Source organism: Colossoma macropomum, unplaced genomic scaffold (assembly GCF_904425465.1).
Source record: "Colossoma macropomum unplaced genomic scaffold, Colossoma_macropomum, whole genome shotgun sequence".
Classification (NCBI taxonomy): Eukaryota; Metazoa; Chordata; class Actinopteri; order Characiformes; family Serrasalmidae; genus Colossoma; species Colossoma macropomum.
The window spans coordinates 37,393,482-37,412,751 of NW_023494789.1; the positions used below are offsets into that span (position 1 = coordinate 37,393,482).

The window sequence follows — 19,270 nt, forward strand, 5'->3', positions numbered from 1 at the left end:
TCTCTGTCTCTGTTACTGCATCTCAGCTGCTCTGTTCTTTTCTCTATTGCTCTTTTTTCTTTCTTCTTTTTCTGTTCTTTTCTTTCTAATTCCTCCCCCTCTCTCTCTCTCTCTCTCTCTCTCTCTCTCTCTCTCTCTCTCTCTCTCTCTCTCATACAGTAATGAGTGTTCTTATACGCAGTAGAGGAACAGTTGGTGTTCAGGGAAAGCTGTACTTTTCTCTGTTTGTTGTTGTTGAATCAATATTGAGCCGGAGCAGATAAAGCTAGACTGTGTTAACAGCAGTCTGTGTTCCTGCCTGTTGTTCAGCACACCTCACTGCCCTGATGGACCCATAACCCAGCTGCTCCTCATCTGTGTGTGTGTGTGTGTGTGTGTGTGCGTGGATGTATGTGTGTTTAACATAGCATGCTCGTCTCCCAAATGTGGCAGTCTCAGGTGCACAGCAAAGATGTTTCCTGCTGGGCGACTTTCAGACTTATTCTGAAAGACACCAAGAAGAATTGTGGGCCAATGATGATATCTGATCTTTTTTTATACACATTTCTGCCTATTTTGGTACATAAGCACTTCTAAAATATAGAGAGTAAATTAGCATTTCAGAGAAATATAACATTTGTTTCTGTAGAGTTACAAACACAGCAAAAAGAATAAAATGCAGACATTTTAGTGCAGTAGCCCAGTTCCACTTAAACATTCTGCTTTGCTGAAGTTCAGTAAGTGTCATCAAATATTATCAAATTTGTTAAGCAATTATCTGCCGAAACCGACATGATTCTGATATGATTATGCGTCCCTAGTAGAAAGTAAAGTGAACTAAAGTAGTGTAACGCTGCTGTCTGAGCAAAATCTTGTATTTCTGCTTTTGTCGTTTCTCAGTTTTTGACATAAATTGCAAATACCTGTTGCCCCTTACATTGTGTGTAAATTCCATGATGAATGGATCAACGTAGATACTTGGGGGAAAAAAGTCTGGTTCCACTGATGTACATTAAAAGTAAAGTGTGTTTTAACCTTGTCCTGTACAGTTATCATTTTTTGATCCAATAGCGATGATAAGTTATTCCTATAAATTTTGCTATGGCATGTACAAATAGTGCAGGGCTGCCCAAAAGTAGCCCGTGAGGATATCTGATTGGACCCACCAGTATGTGTATGTCTGTGTGTGTTCTTGAAAAACACAATTTTATATATATATATTATATATTTATATCAAAATTTTGTTTTTCGAGTATTTTGGTAACAAGACAGTGTAATATTGTAAAATGTTTTTACATTTTTAAATACTTGAAACCTACCTACCTTCAGTATGTATGTATACTGTTTTGTCGTACACTTCGCACACCTTAATGACGAAAAGTTTGGGCACCCCTGGAATAGCGTATAGACCATCTATTACAGTGCATTTGAGGTTCTGGAGATTTCTTGCAACAGAATGAGGAGAAAGGGAGGGTGCATATGTGTCCCATGGTGTGGCACATAACCAAACCACTTGGCATCCACACTCTCAATCCCTTTCACTCGTGTTCTCTCTCTCTCTCTCTCTCTCTCTCTCTCTCTCTCTCTCTCTCTCTCTCTCTCTCTCTCTCTCTCCTTCTTCCTTTCTTTCCTTCCTGCCTCCTGGGAAGAAGACAGGTGGGCAAATGAAAGAAAAAATAAAAACACTATTTCCAGTCAGGCATTAAGATGGACAGCCTTAGGAACTGTGAGACAGTTTGAAGGACTGAAAGCAGGGCTCAGGTGTGAAGTGTTTTGCCTTGCGGACTCTGGGCAGAGCATGTATGTGTTTAAATATGTGTCACACCTGTGTCTGTGGTGGTTCAGTTCACTGGGTTAAGACGATTTTATTTGGCTGCTCTCTCTTGTTTGTTACAATAGACTAGTCCTTATTATTCACTCAGCCTAACTTTTCTAATCATGCATGCCATGAACATTCATTGAGTTATCTTTGTTAAAACGTATGGATGAGGAGCTGACAATTGCATTAAAAATCATTTTACTCTCCAATGCTAAGCAGACAGTCCTCTTTTTAAAACCATACTTGGTTGATCCCTCTCATAGACGTGCATTCACCCCATTAGTCCCAATGAATAAACATTGAACAAAATGGCCTTTTCAGGAAGAAAAGCCCATCAATCTCTGAAACGTTGTCTCATAAGAAGCGTTTCATGACCTCTGACAGCTCGATCCGTGCTTGTCTATTAGCGGCTATTCTAAAAGCATTTTCAGTCATCTGATATACTCGGAATGGAGCTGATAGCTCCTCACACGGCTCTTTTCTAGAACAATAGTTCTTCTAATCTACGACTGCTGAGCCTGGTGGTCCATTCAAAGGCAGAAAGTATGCGCAGAGCCCTCAATGGCTTTTGTGAAGGCTAGTTAGCGAGCGTGAAATAGCCTAGCCGCTCTTTTCTTACCAAGAGCTCAATGATGGTCCATTCTTCGACAGGACAAAGCCTGGTTCATTTGCACCTCAGCTGTGGGGCCTCCACGGTTCTTAAGAAAGAGCAGAAGACATCTGGTGTCCACCAGCTATGGGAGAGGGGTTCCTCAAGACCCTCACTTTTTTGTTGTTTATGCTATGGTCCTAAAAAAGAGGGCAAAGAGGTACTAAACATAGCTTTCACTTATTTTTATAGCAGCATTATTTGCAAGCGTGTTATGAGCAACCGTGTAATGAAGTATTCCTTTAAGGCCTAACTTGAATTTGGATCTGGGCTTTTTCACAAAGCACAATTTCTCAGTAAACTGGAGAATCTGCTCAGCTAGTGAGCTTACTTAAGCACAAAATGAGGATTGCCCAGTAGTAATGTTGCTGACATGTCCCCCTTTTGGACTAGCTTGACTTTGAGCTCAATCTATCCTATCCATCCTTCTTTGTAATATGTTTTCTATTAGGATTCATTTGATGAGTGGTTCCCAAAAGAGGATACCATTGCAATGTGTGCATCTTTACATCATTTTATAAGTCTCAGTATTTAAGTTTAGCCAAATCTTTAATTTTTCTTATGACTTCAGTATGAATGGGTGGGGCTAAACTGCTATAGGCTATATAGGTGGATAGGCACTGGTTTTAGTGACATCACAAAAACAAGCAAGAAAATAATGACATGATATTGGCCAACCCAAAGTTCTTTCTAGACTGATGGTGGATATGGGATTTGCATATATCTACTAGATAAGATATAAACTGGAGCTTATAAAACTTTATCTTTTCCCTGGTGGTATTTATATCAGAATAGATATGATTTTTTCTGCTGTCAGTGCATACTCTACATAACAAGGAAAAGGTGAATTTTGAATTACGAAAATTATGAATTTACAATGAAACATTAAAGTCTGAACGTAATGAACACACAAAATAATCGCTCATTGTCCCTCTCTTTTCTCTTTCAGACAGTGGAGAGAAGAAGGTTCTTGCCATGCCCGGTTCTCCAGTGGATGTAAAGACTCATTCCAGACCGGCCGTGTCCGCCATGCCCCCTCTACCCTCAGTCAACCCCAGCGGGCCCCGGCCTGCTGCCTTCTCTTCAACAGCCTGTGAGTGTTAGACACTCAGAGCATACTAAAGAGCTGGCACACAGCTTTCCCCTGTTTCGCATCTGTTGTTAAGCACACAGTTTCTCTGGAGCACACCTGCGCATGTTCCACAGTTTGTTAGCACACTCACATCTGCCGGAGTTTAAAGAACTTGTAGAAAGAAAGCCTCTGTAGTGTTCCAATTTATAATAAAAGGTTTATAAAAAGGTTATAAGTGTGGTAAATTAGCACATTTAAGCTTTTATATTCCTTAGCGTCACTGTCGACACCACTTCACAGGAGAAGGGAAAAACATTGAATGTAGATTTTGTTCTATGTCATTTTGGACCGTTTCTGTTGGTGCATTTGTCACAAAATGTATGACATAGTGTAAATGGCAGCTGGCATTTTCAAATTATGTTAAAAAAAAAGCACTACCATAATGGCGAGACATGGTTTTGTTCTGACCAAAGTGTTTTACTGTAAAATAACACTAATGATATTTGTTACAACAACTACTAGTACTCATATTAATAATAGTAATAGTGATAATAATAGGGATGTAACAGTACAACATATTGTTCTGTATTTGATTGCATCATAGCACACTGTATCTTATCGTTGCATAGCGGCTAGCATTTTAGCTTGGGCCTAATTAGTGGTTTGTGGCTAGAGAATTAGATTGGGACCCTATAAAGCTATAAAAAAATGTACTTTGATAATGTTTAATGCTTTAATACACTCAACATAGAAACATTAACATATTAACCTAAAGCACATTATTTGCTGTATTGAAATATGGATCGGACTGAGACATCACTGTATCATACTGAATCCAACAACAACAATAATAATATTTTATACTAATTATCAATGGTGTATGTTTAAAACATTTGTTTGTTTGTTTGTTTTTCCAAGACTAAATGACAATTTTTCATTCTGCAGTGACCAATGGGATGAACCATTCCCCACCCACCCTCAATGCTGTCCCATCCCCGCCTCAGCGCTACAGCAATGGACCATCCTCTTCCTCTTCCTCCTCGTTGGCCAATCAGCAGCTTCCAGCCACATGTGGTGCCAGGCAGCTTAGTAAACTGAAGCGGTTCCTCACCACGCTGCAACAGTTCGGCAACGATATCTCCCCTGAAATCGGAGAGAGTGTCCGGAGCCTGGTCCTGGCCCTAGTGGTATGTACTGTGTATTTGTTTTGAGTGCGAATGAACACATTCTCTTTCTTAAACTTTAGAAAAGTGCATCAGGTAATTTCTCCGACATTCTCCCTAACAGAATTCCACAGTCACTATTGAGGAGTTCCATTCCAGGCTCCAGGAAGCCACTAATTTCCCCTTGAGGCCATTTGTCATCCCTTTTTTAAAGGTAAATATCTATCAGGTCTTCTTTTTTCAACCATTTTTCTTTCTTGCTCATATTTGCTCTGTAGTTTTACTGCATTCCATGTGTTCCATGTATGTGTGTCTCCATACTTTTTTCCTCACTCTCTGTCATTTGGAAGTCATAGCTCTGGAGTGCAGCCTGTCGACAGTGGAAAAGCACACAGCATCCATGTCCTGGAAGCCAAATCTGAATAATATTGTTTGAAGCCATCTGTCTCCACTCTACTTGGTGTCCTCCATATCTCAGCGTGACTAAAGATAAAACCTTGTGAAAACTGTCAGCAGTGGCCCCGAATGAGTCCTTGAGAACAGACGTTTAATCCTGTGGATAAAAAAAAACTCGAGGAGCTGCTGATGCTTTTGTAGCATTTGAAGTCAGGGATTTCAGAGGGAACGTTTTTTAATCAGCAGTATGAAGCTAGGCAAGGGGGAAGGATTTGAGAATAATGGCTTTTCGCTCAGGGGGAAACCGAAGAAGACTTTAGTTCCAGAACTGGACTTAACGCTTCCTCAAATGGAATAGTTTTGTTTGGATGTTGCGCCCAATTTCATTTGTGTCTGGCTTCATTATGGTTACAGATTGAGCTTCAGCTTAAGATACCATGAGGTAGGTTGAAGGTCCTGGTGAAGTTCCATGTGTCTGCAAAAGAGAGAGGGGAGAGATTTCATCTCACGTTTCTTTGATTTATGTCCATGTGTTGCTGAGACTGCTGTCGTCCCCATGAACGTTACTCAAAGACGGATCCAGAGCATTCGGAAGTGTGAAACACAGCTATAAAGCGTTCCAGCTCCTTTTATAGGCCTGCGCGACATATGGACTCCAGCTTAGATTAACACAGGCGTCCAGAGCATTGGCCCGCCTTGGAAAAAAATCCTGTCTAAATGACAAGCAGCATGTGTAGTGGCAGGAGAGCGAGAGAGGGGAAGTGAAGGGTGATTATGCACAGTATGGTCTTAATTAAAGGGAGAAAAAAAAGAAAATACATCTAGAAATGTTTAACTGACTTAGGGGTGTTTGCAAGGCTAGGTTAAGGCCAGGTCAGAGTTAAAGCAGTCTCAACTTTAACCCTTAGAAGTTGAAGTCATTTTGGTATACTGTTCAAATGTAATTACACAATTAAGTTAGTTAGTTACATAATAAATGACATTTATATTGGATTCACATTCTATTTCAGCAGAATCGTGTCTTCACTTTAATCTTTTTTGTGATTATGTCAAGACATGACAAACATGGCTAAAACTTCATGATTTCTCTTCTAAGAAAATATAATTGTATGCACACTAATAGTTCTACGTACACTCAGATCATAATAAAATATCTCTTGCTTACAAATGCAAATGTCATTGATTGAAAGTTTAGAATTTTTTGACAATTTTTCTGTTCCAGTGAGCTATGAGTAAGAAATAATACCAATAATATATACCACAATAATACCAAATTACACCACACCTTTGTTTTTTCAATGCCTAAGGGTTAACTGTTAGTGGATTAACTTGGATTAACCATTTACTCAGGAACTCGGTAATTTATGCAGTAAATTGCCTGAACATACAGTAGTTTCTCTGTTTTCCTTTATCAAATAGACGCATCAGCGATGACAGAAAACAGCTCCACAGCAATCAGCATGTCTGTTCTAATAACTTGGTCCACATACCACTCCAGCACGAGGAATGTTTTGGGTCTGTTTCGTCTCATCCTGACAACTCTGCGATGCTTTTCTCCTCCCCTCCACTCTGGCGTTTTCACATGGCAGATTTAGTGCGTATTTTGTCTGGAGCCATCGGTGCCAACAGCAGTCTGGAGGGGAGTGTAATGCGAGTGGAGCGTTTTGTAACGCTCAGCAGACCCCCCATCAATCAAAGGCTGCGTCCAGACGCCACAGGCCCAGACATGGAGGCTGCTTTGAGGTTTTCTCCAAGCAAGAGATTGATCTAAAGTCCTGATTCAGGACCATCTTGTGTGTTGGTTCAGATTAGCCATTCTAAACAATCATAAGGGGGGGAAAAAGATGAAACTGATTACACATCCGGAAAAACTTCAGCCAACTCCCAGTTTTGTGACATTCTCTTTAAAATGTGACGCTACTTTGGTATCTCAGATTTAGAAGCTGAAAGAACAATTCACACACATTTCCCTGTTTCAGTGATGTTAAAGCGATAGTATAGTGAGCAAACAAATGTACACAATTTTCCCCTTACCTCAAACGTAATCAATCAGCCAAGGTGTCTGGTGTCCATTTGCTGCTTTAGTTTTCCACTGGGCTAATGTTACTAACAAGTAATATCAACTTGTATCCCACCAATTAACGCAGTGTAAAAAAACTGCATGCCTAAATCATTGACAGTCATCATTTAACTGCATAAAGTTATTAAGCAATTACAGATAAATTTCATGATGGTCCACCAGTTTGACTAAGCTTTCCTGTGTTGTGTTACAGGCCAATTTGCCGTTGCTGCAGAGAGAGCTGTTGCACTGTGCGCGAGCAGCTAAACAGACTCCAGCTCAGTATCTCTCCCAGCATGAGCACCTGCTGCTCAGCACGGCTGCCCCCTCACCTGCAGACTCCACCGAGCTGCTGCTGGAACCCAGCGACAATGGCAAGAGACACAGCCCTAACAGGTACTCACACAAACATATAACAGTATGAAGTGGTCACCAGCAGCTGGGAAGTTTATGACCTAAACAACAGACCACTGAGGTCATGCATAATTTTGTAGTTGGATCATTGTTTTTCATGCTCATATTAGGGACTCAAACATTGGCAACACAAAGTGGGCAGAGTCAGTGGCGTGACAAAGTTGAGTTGAGCAGTTTACTTTAAGTTTATGCAAATAAGGAGCAAAGTGATGTGGCGATTGCCAATAGGAACTGAGCATTGAGCAGCTCGGTACGTGCTTTATCTCCACTACTGTGAAACAGTACGCTCCTTTTATGGTTACTGGATAATTGTTCCTACTAGAGATGGAATAATGGCCGCGGTGCATACTGACTGCACAGACACAGGGATTAAATAAAAATGAGCACACAAGTGGTTCTTCACCAGGATTTTTAGGTTTAGCAGGAAAGGATCTGATTTGTGCTTAGTGTCAGTGAAACCATGGCAACCAACAGTCAGTTTGAGTTCAGGAACGGCCACAGGTGATGAGCGACCAGCAATATGGGCGACAAGAAGCGAAAAGTCGCTGCCGGTGTGAACGCAGGGTTAGCCGGTTTTCACTATGGGGAAAAATGAATGAATGCCATTTTTCTTACACTCTGTTGTGAACAAGTGCTACAAAGCTGATTATTAAGGGGTTTAATTATGAATATTGCTACATCCATGCTACAAGCATGCTAATATTCTGTTACATTGAAATGACTTAGCATTAAAAGAAGTATCCTACTAAATCTTAACACTGTTATACACCCACACCAGCTACTCAAATTATATGTTACTACTGCCAGAGCAACCTGACTGCCACATTTGGCGAAGCTTGCTGGTTTGCCCAGAATATTTTGGTGAGGTTGCCAGTTTTATGGCGTCAGTTCAATGCACAGCAAGGTAAGCTTGCATATAGCAATATTTATATTTTGACTTCAATGACCCTGCAATTCAGTGGTATTTCAGGGTGAAATTGTACACAGGACAAATATATTGGCTTTGAAACACTTGTGTACCCACAAGGTGTAATACTCATGATTTTTGGAAACAGCATTCATTTTTCCTATTGAGACAGCTGCTTAGAGTTTCTAATGTAGGCATGATGCTGACTACAGAATGACAACATGACTTCACAGGTCTGTATGTGTAACGTCCTACACAAAAGACAAATCTACTGTGTTGTCACAACATGTGAACTCCAGTAACATGGAATTACGTACGTTTAGCACTCATAATTTTTACCTATTCAAATGCAGCTTCTTTGGGGTAAATGAGCAGCAGAACTGTTAGTTACCAAGTTTAGAAAATGTCTGAACACACCATTAGTTTACAGGTTACGATTAGGGAGAACACCAAACATTGCTTGACATCCTTTGCCGTATTATCACAATTTCCCTTCATTATTTCTCCTCTCCATCCAGAGGCAAAGAAAACGGCTTCCACGAGCGACCACCTGCCCCTCTGGAGCCTCCAGCCAAACGGATCTGCACCATTAGCCCTGCCCCCAGACACAGCCCTGCCCACCCCCTGCCACTCCCTGCTCAGATTCACCCGACTCCGCCCCCTCTCCAGCACTACGCTCTGGATGACATCACCACACCTCACCTGTACAGAGAGCCGCATCGCATACTGGAGCTGCGAGAACTGAAGGATAGACCACGTTTGCCAGGTAAACTGAACCACACGTGACGGTCATTAATATTTCAAATAATAGCAGCAGTCCACGAATAAACTGTCCCTGAGAGTAGCCCATAATGTTTAGAAATGCCATTAGATGAAGTAGGTGGATAATGTGACTCTATTGGGTGAAAAGATGAGTGGAAGGAATGAAAGGAATGATTTTGGCATACAGTTCATGATGAATGGCGACTCTACCAAGTAAACCTCCCTCATTCGAAGTGACTGCAGAGGCAGAGAGGAGAGTAAAGTGGTGGGTTGTTTAAGCAGGGTGACACAGGCATGAGGTAAATCATGACTTTATACGTTTGGTGCTGAGCGTTGAGCTCCAGCCAGTTCCATCTGCACTGCACTCGACCTTCACTGGAGTCATCTGAGAGCTTTTGAACTCTGTTAGGACAAAAAACATCCCAGAAACATCTCAGCGCTGATGGTGGCCCCTCTGTGTGTGTGTGTGTGTGTGTGTGTGCGCGTGCGAGTGTGTTGTTAAGAGTCTCACTTTGTTTAGAAGTGGCCTACTCTTCTCAGCCGGAGTGACTCCCTGAAAGAATGTGTGTGTGTGTGTGTGTGTGTGTGTGTGTGTGTGTTCTGACAGCTGAGTTCCAGATGTGGTTTGTGTGTGTTGTGGTCCTTTTGCAGTCTGTTTCTCATCAGAGGATCTCTCTCTCTCTCTCTCTCTCTCTCTCTCTCTCTCTCTCTCTCCTCTCTCTCTCTCCATTCTCTCTCTCTCGCTTCTCTTTTCTCCTTTCATTGTTTCTCTCTTCATTCTCTCTCTCATTCTCTCTCCTCTCTCTATTCTTTCTTTCCTCTCTCTTTCTCTCTTCTCTCTCTCTCTCTTGTGCTCTCTCTTTTCTCGCTCTCTACTCTTTCTCTTTTCTTTTTTCTTTTCTCTCTACATTCTCTCTCTCTCTCTCTCTCTCTCTCTCTCTCTCTCTCTCTCTCTCTCTTCCTCTTCTCTCTCTCTCTACACAGTAGAAGCTTCTGTGAACAGAAGGTTCATCTTCCAGTCAGATCATCAGTCATATATAATGCGGTTGGTCTAATAGGTCTGAATTCTGTGTTTTGTGATCAGGCAGTAACGGTGGCTACCACGAGGAGCCAGTGGACCATAGACTGACAGAGAGAGAGTGGGCTGATGAGTGGAGACACCTGGACCATGTAAGAACTGCTCAGCAGTTAATAATGCACACTTAGATCTCCTGAGTACACTTTGATCAGCCATTCAGCGAGTCTAAACACAGAGACTAATTCTGCTGTATGTGACCTGCTTATTAGAGAGTGCTTGAAAAGGAGGTATCGACTCCAGATTCATATGGTGGAGTGAACAGTTTGTTTCTTTTAGGTACTTTATAGAAACAGATTAGGATTAATGTTAGTAAATTCACACTTTAAATTAAACCTACTCCATGTCAACTGACAAACAGAAAGAGAGGCTTTTGTGATCTGTTACTATCCAAGCTGTCTAAGTTTATTTTGATTTAGTCTGAATGAATTTGGACATTTTAACCCTATGAATGCTATTTGGACACACTGCAGAACCAGGGTATTAGTTTAATGGATGAATACCTAACAATTCACTGTAGCTAATGAATGATAATTCTTAAAATTAACAACTAAATAATGCAGCTGTTCAAAGGCTTAAAAAATAAGTCATCTGCAGCTGAAGAGAAAAGGATCCACATTATTCTCTAAAGAAACGTTTGATGGTTCCAGGTGCTGAACTGCATCGTGGACATGGTGGAAAAGACGAGGCGTTCGGTCAGCGTCCTGCGCCGCTGTCAAGAATCTGACCGTGAGGAGCTGAATTACTGGAGACGGCGCTCCAGCCAGCAGGAGGGTGCGCACAAGAGCACAGCAGCTCCCGGGACGGCGCCGTTCTCCAAAACACACAGCCCTCTGTCTGCTGAGGGAGTCAGCTCTGGTGAGTCAGACGCCTGATTCTCTTCCAGAGAACTGGCTCAGAGCAGACAAGTTTCCTTCAGGTTTCATTACTTTTCAAGAAGTAATGAAACTAGTTTACCTGAATTTACATGGTAATTCATATTATTTATCATTTAATAACCTCTTGTTGTCTCCACATACTGAAAACGTTGAATAAAGCATCTAAAATTGCTTTTGGTGTGTAGATTATAAGGTAACTTTTCAGGACAAGAAAAAAACATTCATAACTTTCAATGGAAGTTAATGTAAAAATATTTTAGTCCAAGTTATTCTGGAGCATTTCTATTGGTCCATTCACCATGAAATTTTGACATAATGTAAAGTACAGTTGATGTTTTCGAATTGCTTAAGAAAAAGCAGAAATGGGACAGTAACAATATGGAATAAATAAATAAAACATTGATATGGCAAGAAGCTCTGGAATTTTGAACAGTAGGGTAAATCTGCGCTTTAGTTAAATGGGTACAGAGCTGTTTTTGGCTGCCTTAGGAGTGACTGATTTGAGTGCACCCCCTTGAGGTGATCAGAGGTATTACAGCAGAGCTCTCATTGCCTGGCAGCTCTGACTAATGGCCACAAGGGTGTGTGTATGCGTGTGTGCGCGTGTGTGTGCCTGCCTGCGTGCCTGCTGAGTGAGCAGGTGCTGCTCGCTCGTGTCCAGGCTGCTACAGTAGGAGTGTGTGTTGTTTGAGGGCGCAGCTCTGGCTCCCACTCACCACTGCCATCTGTGATCAACTCCTGCCCAAAACCAAGTCGTCTTCTTCACTACTGATCACTGCTGACCCCTACATCTCCCTCTCTCTCTATATTCTCTCTCTCTCTCTCTCTCTCTCTCTCTCTCTCTCTCTCTCTTCGTCTCTCTCTGGTACAAGTTCAGCAGGGCTTTATTGGCATGCGTGTTAAGTCACATTTTGCCAAAGTAATTCATACAAGAACAAATCAGAAGGGGAAAAATACAAATATAAATGGAACTAGAAAATGGAATTGAACTAGATCTTGTTTTTCAAGATTAGCCTTCAGTGAATCAAACTAAAGGGCCCGTATCCTTGTCTAGTGTTATACTATATCCACTGCCCTCCCCCGAGGTCCACTTAAAATGTTTGTGAGAATTTATGTGTCAAAAACGGTGTCATTCATTTTTACATGCCAACCTCTCTTTATAGAGAATTAAACAGACTGATTTTCTCTCTCTCTGTGTCTCAGATCCTCAGCGGGAGCTCTCTCTGCGTGCTGCTCCTGGATACGTGCCTGATGAGATCTGGAGGAAAGCTGGTAAGGGCGGCAACCCAGTTGCACCCTGGGAAACCTGTTTACTACCCCCCCCATACACCTGTTCCTCACTTTCAATATTACATCTCTATAAGCATTTGACTTTTTTTTAGTGCTAGTGCTTCATTTATTTCTAGAACAGAAACATTATATCAAAAGGACAGAAAAAATAAATGTATTCCGTTTGTGTTCATCATGTAACCCATTTACGTCCACACTGGAAGTTTGTACATTTCTTTTACTACAGTGGTTCTTGGAGCTTCACTAAGCACAAATCTGCAAACAAAATCAAAATTGGTCAAACAGTTTGGCTACTGTGTCAGATTTCCTTATTGTAGGGTGTAAATTGGTGAATTATTTATTATACCAGTCATTTAATTATGTGTATTTTAATGTATTTTAATGCAGAGAGATTTTATTTATTTATTTTTGACATGGCTCACTGCACAACTTTTAATCTTTGCCCATCGTTTGACCCCCTTAGAGGAAGCAGTGAACGAGGTGAAGCGGCAGGCGATGGATGAGGTGCAGAAAGCCGTGGCAGAGGCAGAGCAGAAGGCTTTTGAGATGATTGCAGCAGAAAGAGCCAAGATGGAGAAAACCCTTGCCGAGGCCAAGAGGAAAGCCACAGAGGACGCCATTCAGGTCATCAACGAGCAGGAGGACTCCAGTGAGGTGAGTGAGTCTGTTGATCTGTCTATCCGTCTGTCTGTATACCTGTGTGTTTGCCTGCCTGCCTGTCTCTCTGTACATCTATTTGTCTACATATGTATGTATGTCCAGTACTGTGAAACAGTCGGAAAACCGGGAGAATAAGATCTGAAGCTGTTTATCTGGACAGTAGGCATTTATTTGTTTGAAAAACACATTAGAATAAATACAAATAAACAAAGAAAAATACATGTGCGATGCATCTCTTTCCAAACCTTACCTGTATTTGCTATTACAATGCAGTACCTAGTTTATCTAATCAATCCCTCATGAAATCAAAGGAGGCACTGCTGGTGGAATTTCAAAAATCCGAGCAGGGCTAGAGTGCAGAGAGAAGTCTAGAACCAAACCTGTGTCCTTCTGTGTTCTTCTAACTAACATATTAATAACTTTTTTGAAAACAGAAAATATCTTAATGTTTAGAGCATTTAAGTTTATTAGTATTTATTCTTATGTTTGATATGTGGTCTTTTTACAGGAAACATATATACTTACTGCCAAGATAAAGTAGTGTATGTACATATACTGCCTGTCAAAAGTGTGGGGACACCTAGCTTTTCAAAATGTTTTACTACACATAAGCATGCTTTATCTGTGGGTTTTATAGCATTTTAAGTTTTAACCAGGTTTTCATTTAAGGGAAACAATATCGCACATGAAAATGTTTGTACCAGTATTAGTGACAGTCCTACCCGATTTAATGCCATTCCCCACACATTTTATCCTCTTGTCATAATGTCATCACTCAGCAGCACTCAAACCTTCAGGGTACTTGTTATTTAAGCAAAACTTGCTCTTCATACTGAGGAGAATGTTCTGATGAACATGAAGCTGAGTGTTTCAAAATATAGTGAAAGGAAGTCGCTGTTAACAAAATATTATATTTTATTTGTTTGCTACTTATTTGAAAAGTAAGAGCAAAGAAATTAGTTTTCAAAGGCAAGTTGTCCCCAGACTTAAGTCAGTTTCCACTCACTGGCCACTTTAAGTAAACCTATCTTTTATCTATATTTCTTGTTCATTTTATCAGGTCCACTGAGCAAATAGTTGCACATTTTAGTTCTGCGATTAGAGACTATAGTGCATCTGTTTCTCTTCTCTATCTGTCTGTCTATCTATCTATCTATCTGTCTATCTCATGCATTTGCAGACTCACAGCAAGGTTTATTTTATGCTGATTTTCTCTCTCCCTCTCTCTCCCCTTTCTCAGTGCTGCTGGAACTGTGGACGCAAGGCCAGCGAGACGTGCAGTGGCTGTAATGCGGCTCGCTACTGTGGCTCCTTCTGCCAGCACAAAGACTGGGAGCGGCACCACCTCATCTGCAGCCCTGGCCTGCAGGCCCAGCCCAAACCGGCCCAAACCAGCCTGAGCGCCCGCGTCCTGTCCAAAGCACCAGAGAGTCCCAGCCTGGAGAAAACCTCCAGCACCTCCAGAGCCTCCACCCCACCAACCCCCGCATCCGCCTCCGCCTCCACTCCTGACACCAACACACACTAAAGCAGAGAGATCTGCACATATCAGACATTAGAGCGCCAGGAAAACAGCTATGGACATCAGAACACCATGCCCACAGAAAAAAGAGGCAAATTCTTGGAAGCTGTCAGACAATTCAACAACCAGAAGTGGAATATGATGTCTCATCCCACATGGGATGTGTATAAACTGGCTAGGAAATGCACACGGAGGAGCTTCAGCAAATAGGTGGCAGGAAAAAGCTCTGCCGTTATTTATAGATGGACAAAAAAACAGCTGGGATCGTTGAACCTGCTTTACTTTATGAGAATGAAAATATGACTTTTTTTGCAGTTTATGTTTGTACTCCTTGAGTTAATTATAGCAGAATTTTGCGTTCTCCAGTCAAAGAACAGAAAAGCCTTTCCACAAGACTTCATCTACTGCCTTTGTACTGGTGTTACTCCTTCTCCTTGCACAAAAAAGTTATTGTCAGTCATTTTCTTCAGTGTGCATATGGGTGCATGTGCGTGTATGTGCACATATGCGTATGTTTCCTGTGCATGTGTTTAGGATCTATTCAAGTGTCTGTACATTGTCAGAGCAATATAGAGGAGCAAGGAATACCATGTATCACCAAAGTTGTGCTCCATAAAGATTATGTGTTTGTATATTTTGATTAATAATCAGGAGGTGCAGAATAAGGGTCTGCTTTTGCACCAGAGGACAGCAAACAAAACAGGACAGTGGTACAACAGCTAACTTTGCATGGACTTATTGTTTCTCTGTGTTGAGCATGGCTACCAAACTGGTACTAGAAGGACCAGTCTACATCCGAGTGTTTACCTGTATTGAACAGAGCATAAACTCAAAGCAATGTGAATGGAGAACTGGTACTAAAATAACAGGGTGATTTACAGTCCAGTTCCCAGGGCTTAACACCACAAATACCAGATCTTGTAGCCACTACATTAGAATATTGTCCAGTCAGAGGTCTTAATGGTTTAATGGATTTTTTTTTAATGGAGTGTTCATTGGTTGCAAAGAAAAACATACATTTGCGAAACTATACACTCTTAAAATAAAGGTTCCTAAGTGATTCCTGGCTTGTAGTAACCACTTTTAGTTTCAGGAAAAACCTTTATTTGGTATAGAATCTTTACATCAACGGTCAACAACCCTATTCCTGGAAATGTGCTTGCAGTGTTTAGTTCCAGCTTGCATCTAACATGCTGCCCCCCACTTATCTAGCACTACTGCAGATGATCCAGCCAGTCAAAAGACGTTAGCTAGCTGGAGCAGGTGTGGCAGATTGTGATTGGAACTAGGCTCTGCAGGAAGGTAGATCTCCAGGACCAGGTTTGGTGACGCCTGCTTTACGTTATGACATTAAATCATTACATTTTCAAAAGGTTCACTCACACTTTTTTCATTTACGAAAACGATTCTTTTAAGAACCGTCCATTGAAATGTTAATTAAGGAACCAAAACTGGGTCTTCCATAACAGGGCTGTCAGACTGGGTTCATTCTGGGCCACAGCTCTGCAGAGGTTAATGTTTTCTCTCTGCTAATGGTCTGAATTCAGCTCATGAAGGCCTTGCTAATTAGCTGATGAGCTGAATCAGGGTGGTAAATGAATCCAGAAGCTGAAGTCTGCTGAGCCGTGGAAGAAACTCAATCTGTCACCCCTCTTCTATGGCTTCACTCCAAAAAACTCCTTTTAGCACCCCAAGCTGGCCTCTTAATTAATATTGCTAAAATGTCAGGAAATCAACAGCAGCCACTGAACACTGACATCTGTGAATATTCAAAATTGACCATATTTAACATTTTACAGACTTTATCTTCTCAAATGATGTAAAGTAATTAAATTTGTCATTGAAATATTTATTGTCATGGTTTCTGAAAGCCTTTAGCATCATGAGAAGCAAGTTTGGTCTCAATCTGTGCCATAGTTAAGAAAGCATTAAGATTTAAAGTTCATTTCAGAAGACAGAATGTTTCACGAGGGAACGCTTAAGTGATCCATCAACTGCCTTTGATAATTCTTGGAATTTTCTCATGCAGTGGCTTCAAGATGCTGTGATGGCTGTCAACACTTCTTCAGGTGATCAGGCATCATTGATACTAACCGTCATATTATAGCATCATAGATTCTACATAAACAGTGTCATGTAACAACCCCTCAGTGCCAGGTTAGGGTACGGCTCTGTGAAACTACGTTACGTTTTCTGGTATTGCCTGTAGGTGTTGCAACTCAGACTATCTAAATCTCAGGAGCATATTGTATATAGGTTTATTTCCTTGTCACATTTAGAGAGGTTAAAGTTTAAACTTTTTTGTTTTTCACATTTATATCTCTCATCAGCTACCTTCTTTTCACGTGATATGTAACAGAATGAATTCCATTATTTTTTCAGTATGAAATGACTTATCTGTAAAAATATGATTATGAGAAAAAGAAATCTGTATTTTGTGAGCCACGTTTCATTTTGTTTTCTCACGAGACACAAAGATAATCTTGGTATGTAGGCAACATGAAATAAAGAAATAAACAGAACTGATTGAATTTCTTTTTATTTAAAATAAGCAAAAAGGTCTGTAAGATGTCAGTCATAATCAAATCTCTTGTTTCCTGTCAAAACTGTTCTGAAACGGCCCACATCATGGAAAACAGAATTATCCTTAACTTTGAAATAAGTGTGATGTAGTATGTTAACACTAACTCTCCAGGCCATATGGTCCAAATATTGAAACTAAGCTGCAAAAACAGCCCAGTTTTAATTTGCCTGTGATGTCATGAAAACCAACATATTTACATGTAGCCACCAATTCAGCCTCCAGCAGTTTAGCCCCGCCCTTTCACACTAAAGTTATTAGGAGTCTTAAAGTCTTAAAGGTACAGTGACAAAACAGCCTGATTAACTCTAAGGGATAAAGAGAGGTTGGAAAATTGTCTTGCAGAAATGAATTATGGGATTATTATTGTGAATCATTAGGATATGGACCCTAAAAAGACAACATGAAATCAAAATAGACTTTTTGTTACCATTGTAAATTCGTCCTTAGTCATATTAAGCACAATCCAGCACATTATTTAAAAGATGAAACTGTTTTTTCTGTAATCCTTAATCAAAGTGTCTTTGTCCTGAAAAAAGGTACAAGGCTTTGGTTGCATTCTCTACATTAGTTTAGTCTACAACAGGCTTCCCCAACCAATGGTTTGTGGTGGCAGTGCAGGGAGCTCTTGTGATGGATATGTCAATTAAAAAAACACAAGTACAACAAATAATAACACTCTGCTGCATCCCATGAGTACAAAACATGACAGTAGCTATTCATTACTTTTTTGGGGGATTTTGTCATGTGATAAACATTTTTACCACATGACAATTTGAAGAACATTACAGTTAACATTACAGTCATAGTCTTTACAACTCCTTAACATCACTCAAAATGGACAGATAGTCACCTTTCTTTAACCCATAAGGCTTATCATTCAGTAACTACAGGGGCATCAATGCAAACTGAGCTATTCTTAAGTTTTAGAAGTGTGTAATAAAACTGGCCATTTAAGGGGTTAAAGGACATTTAGAAACAAAACAGGCAAACTGTTGCGGCATTTAAAGTTGTTTGCTAAAGTCTGGGTGCAACTTGTGCAAACAATATTGCTATTTGTTAGTTGCTATCACAAACATTAGCAAAAACAATACTGACCTACTGATTCTGTGAAACAGCAGAAATAAGTTATTGTTGCCCACCTGTCAAGCAGAAACAGGGCAACCTCCTTATCCCTTTTAATGCCATTCAACTCTCTCGATAAAGCTGAAGTCAGCTTCGTATTTGCCAGCTTCTTGTTAGAATTTTCCTAAATGGTGCAGCAGTTACATTCAGATGCCTCAGGTACAGAATGAAACCGCTGTACCATTTAAGGTGGAATGGGAAAACGTGAATAAGAAGCCAATTTCAGCCTCGTCAACTTCAACTAAGACTCAGTGGAGGAATTTTTAAAAGCCTTGTCAACTTGAAGGAATATTCATAGGTGGAATATTTGGAAGGTCACTTTAACCGAAATGTTTCTTAACGCACTCCGCTATCTTGCATACAGAATGCTGTGTGGGCGGTCACTGTCTTTGTCTATGACTATGAAAATAAAACACAGAGAAACTTGGATTACGACACACACAGAGGGGGTGTGACTTCATTCTCTGCTCAGGACGCCATTACACCTCTATATCTTTACATAGAAAATAGTTGTTTGCTGCTATATTAATGTTTAAAATGTCATATGCAGAACCTTTAATGTTGGCCTACCAAATTAGGCTGAAGGGGGTCAGCTGACAAAAAAGCTGGGAACCCCTAGTCTAGAAACCCTAACATTCAGAATACACTGTTAACATTTTACATTCAAATATTACATTTAAAGGAACTCTTAAAGGTGCAGTATGTAAGATTTGGTGGCATTTAGCAGTGAGGTTGCAGATAGCGTAATAACACAACAGGCACTCTCTAGAGCCAGTGGTTTGTCCGTTCTGGGCTACTGTAGAAACATGGTGGCATAACATGGCGGCCTCTGTTGGAAGAGGACCAGCCAGAGCCGGTTTATGAGAAGGCTGGCCTCTTTCTATTTTCCCTGTTATATCAAAAATCAGGACAGCAAAAT

General features: G+C 40.7%; 1 protein-coding gene across 3 annotated transcripts in view; it reads left to right on the top strand.

Annotated features, from left to right (window-relative positions):
- The window catches only part of cbfa2t2 (CBFA2/RUNX1 partner transcriptional co-repressor 2), a 37,815-nt gene extending 20,648 nt beyond the window's left edge, over positions 1-17,167 (top strand). For all 3 annotated transcript variants that reach the window (XM_036571214.1, XM_036571215.1, XM_036571216.1), the window contains exons 2-11: positions 3,397-3,540; positions 4,465-4,706; positions 4,807-4,896; positions 7,352-7,533; positions 8,977-9,224; positions 10,305-10,390; positions 10,946-11,153; positions 12,377-12,445; positions 12,927-13,117; positions 14,364-17,167. In XM_036571214.1, the coding sequence (XP_036427107.1) occupies positions 3,397-3,540; positions 4,465-4,706; positions 4,807-4,896; positions 7,352-7,533; positions 8,977-9,224; positions 10,305-10,390; positions 10,946-11,153; positions 12,377-12,445; positions 12,927-13,117; positions 14,364-14,651 (1,748 nt within the window). In that variant the 3' untranslated portion in view covers positions 14,652-17,167. The remainder of the gene's footprint in view (positions 1-3,396; positions 3,541-4,464; positions 4,707-4,806; positions 4,897-7,351; positions 7,534-8,976; positions 9,225-10,304; positions 10,391-10,945; positions 11,154-12,376; positions 12,446-12,926; positions 13,118-14,363) is intronic.
- The last annotated feature ends 2,103 nt before the right edge of the window (positions 17,168-19,270 follow it).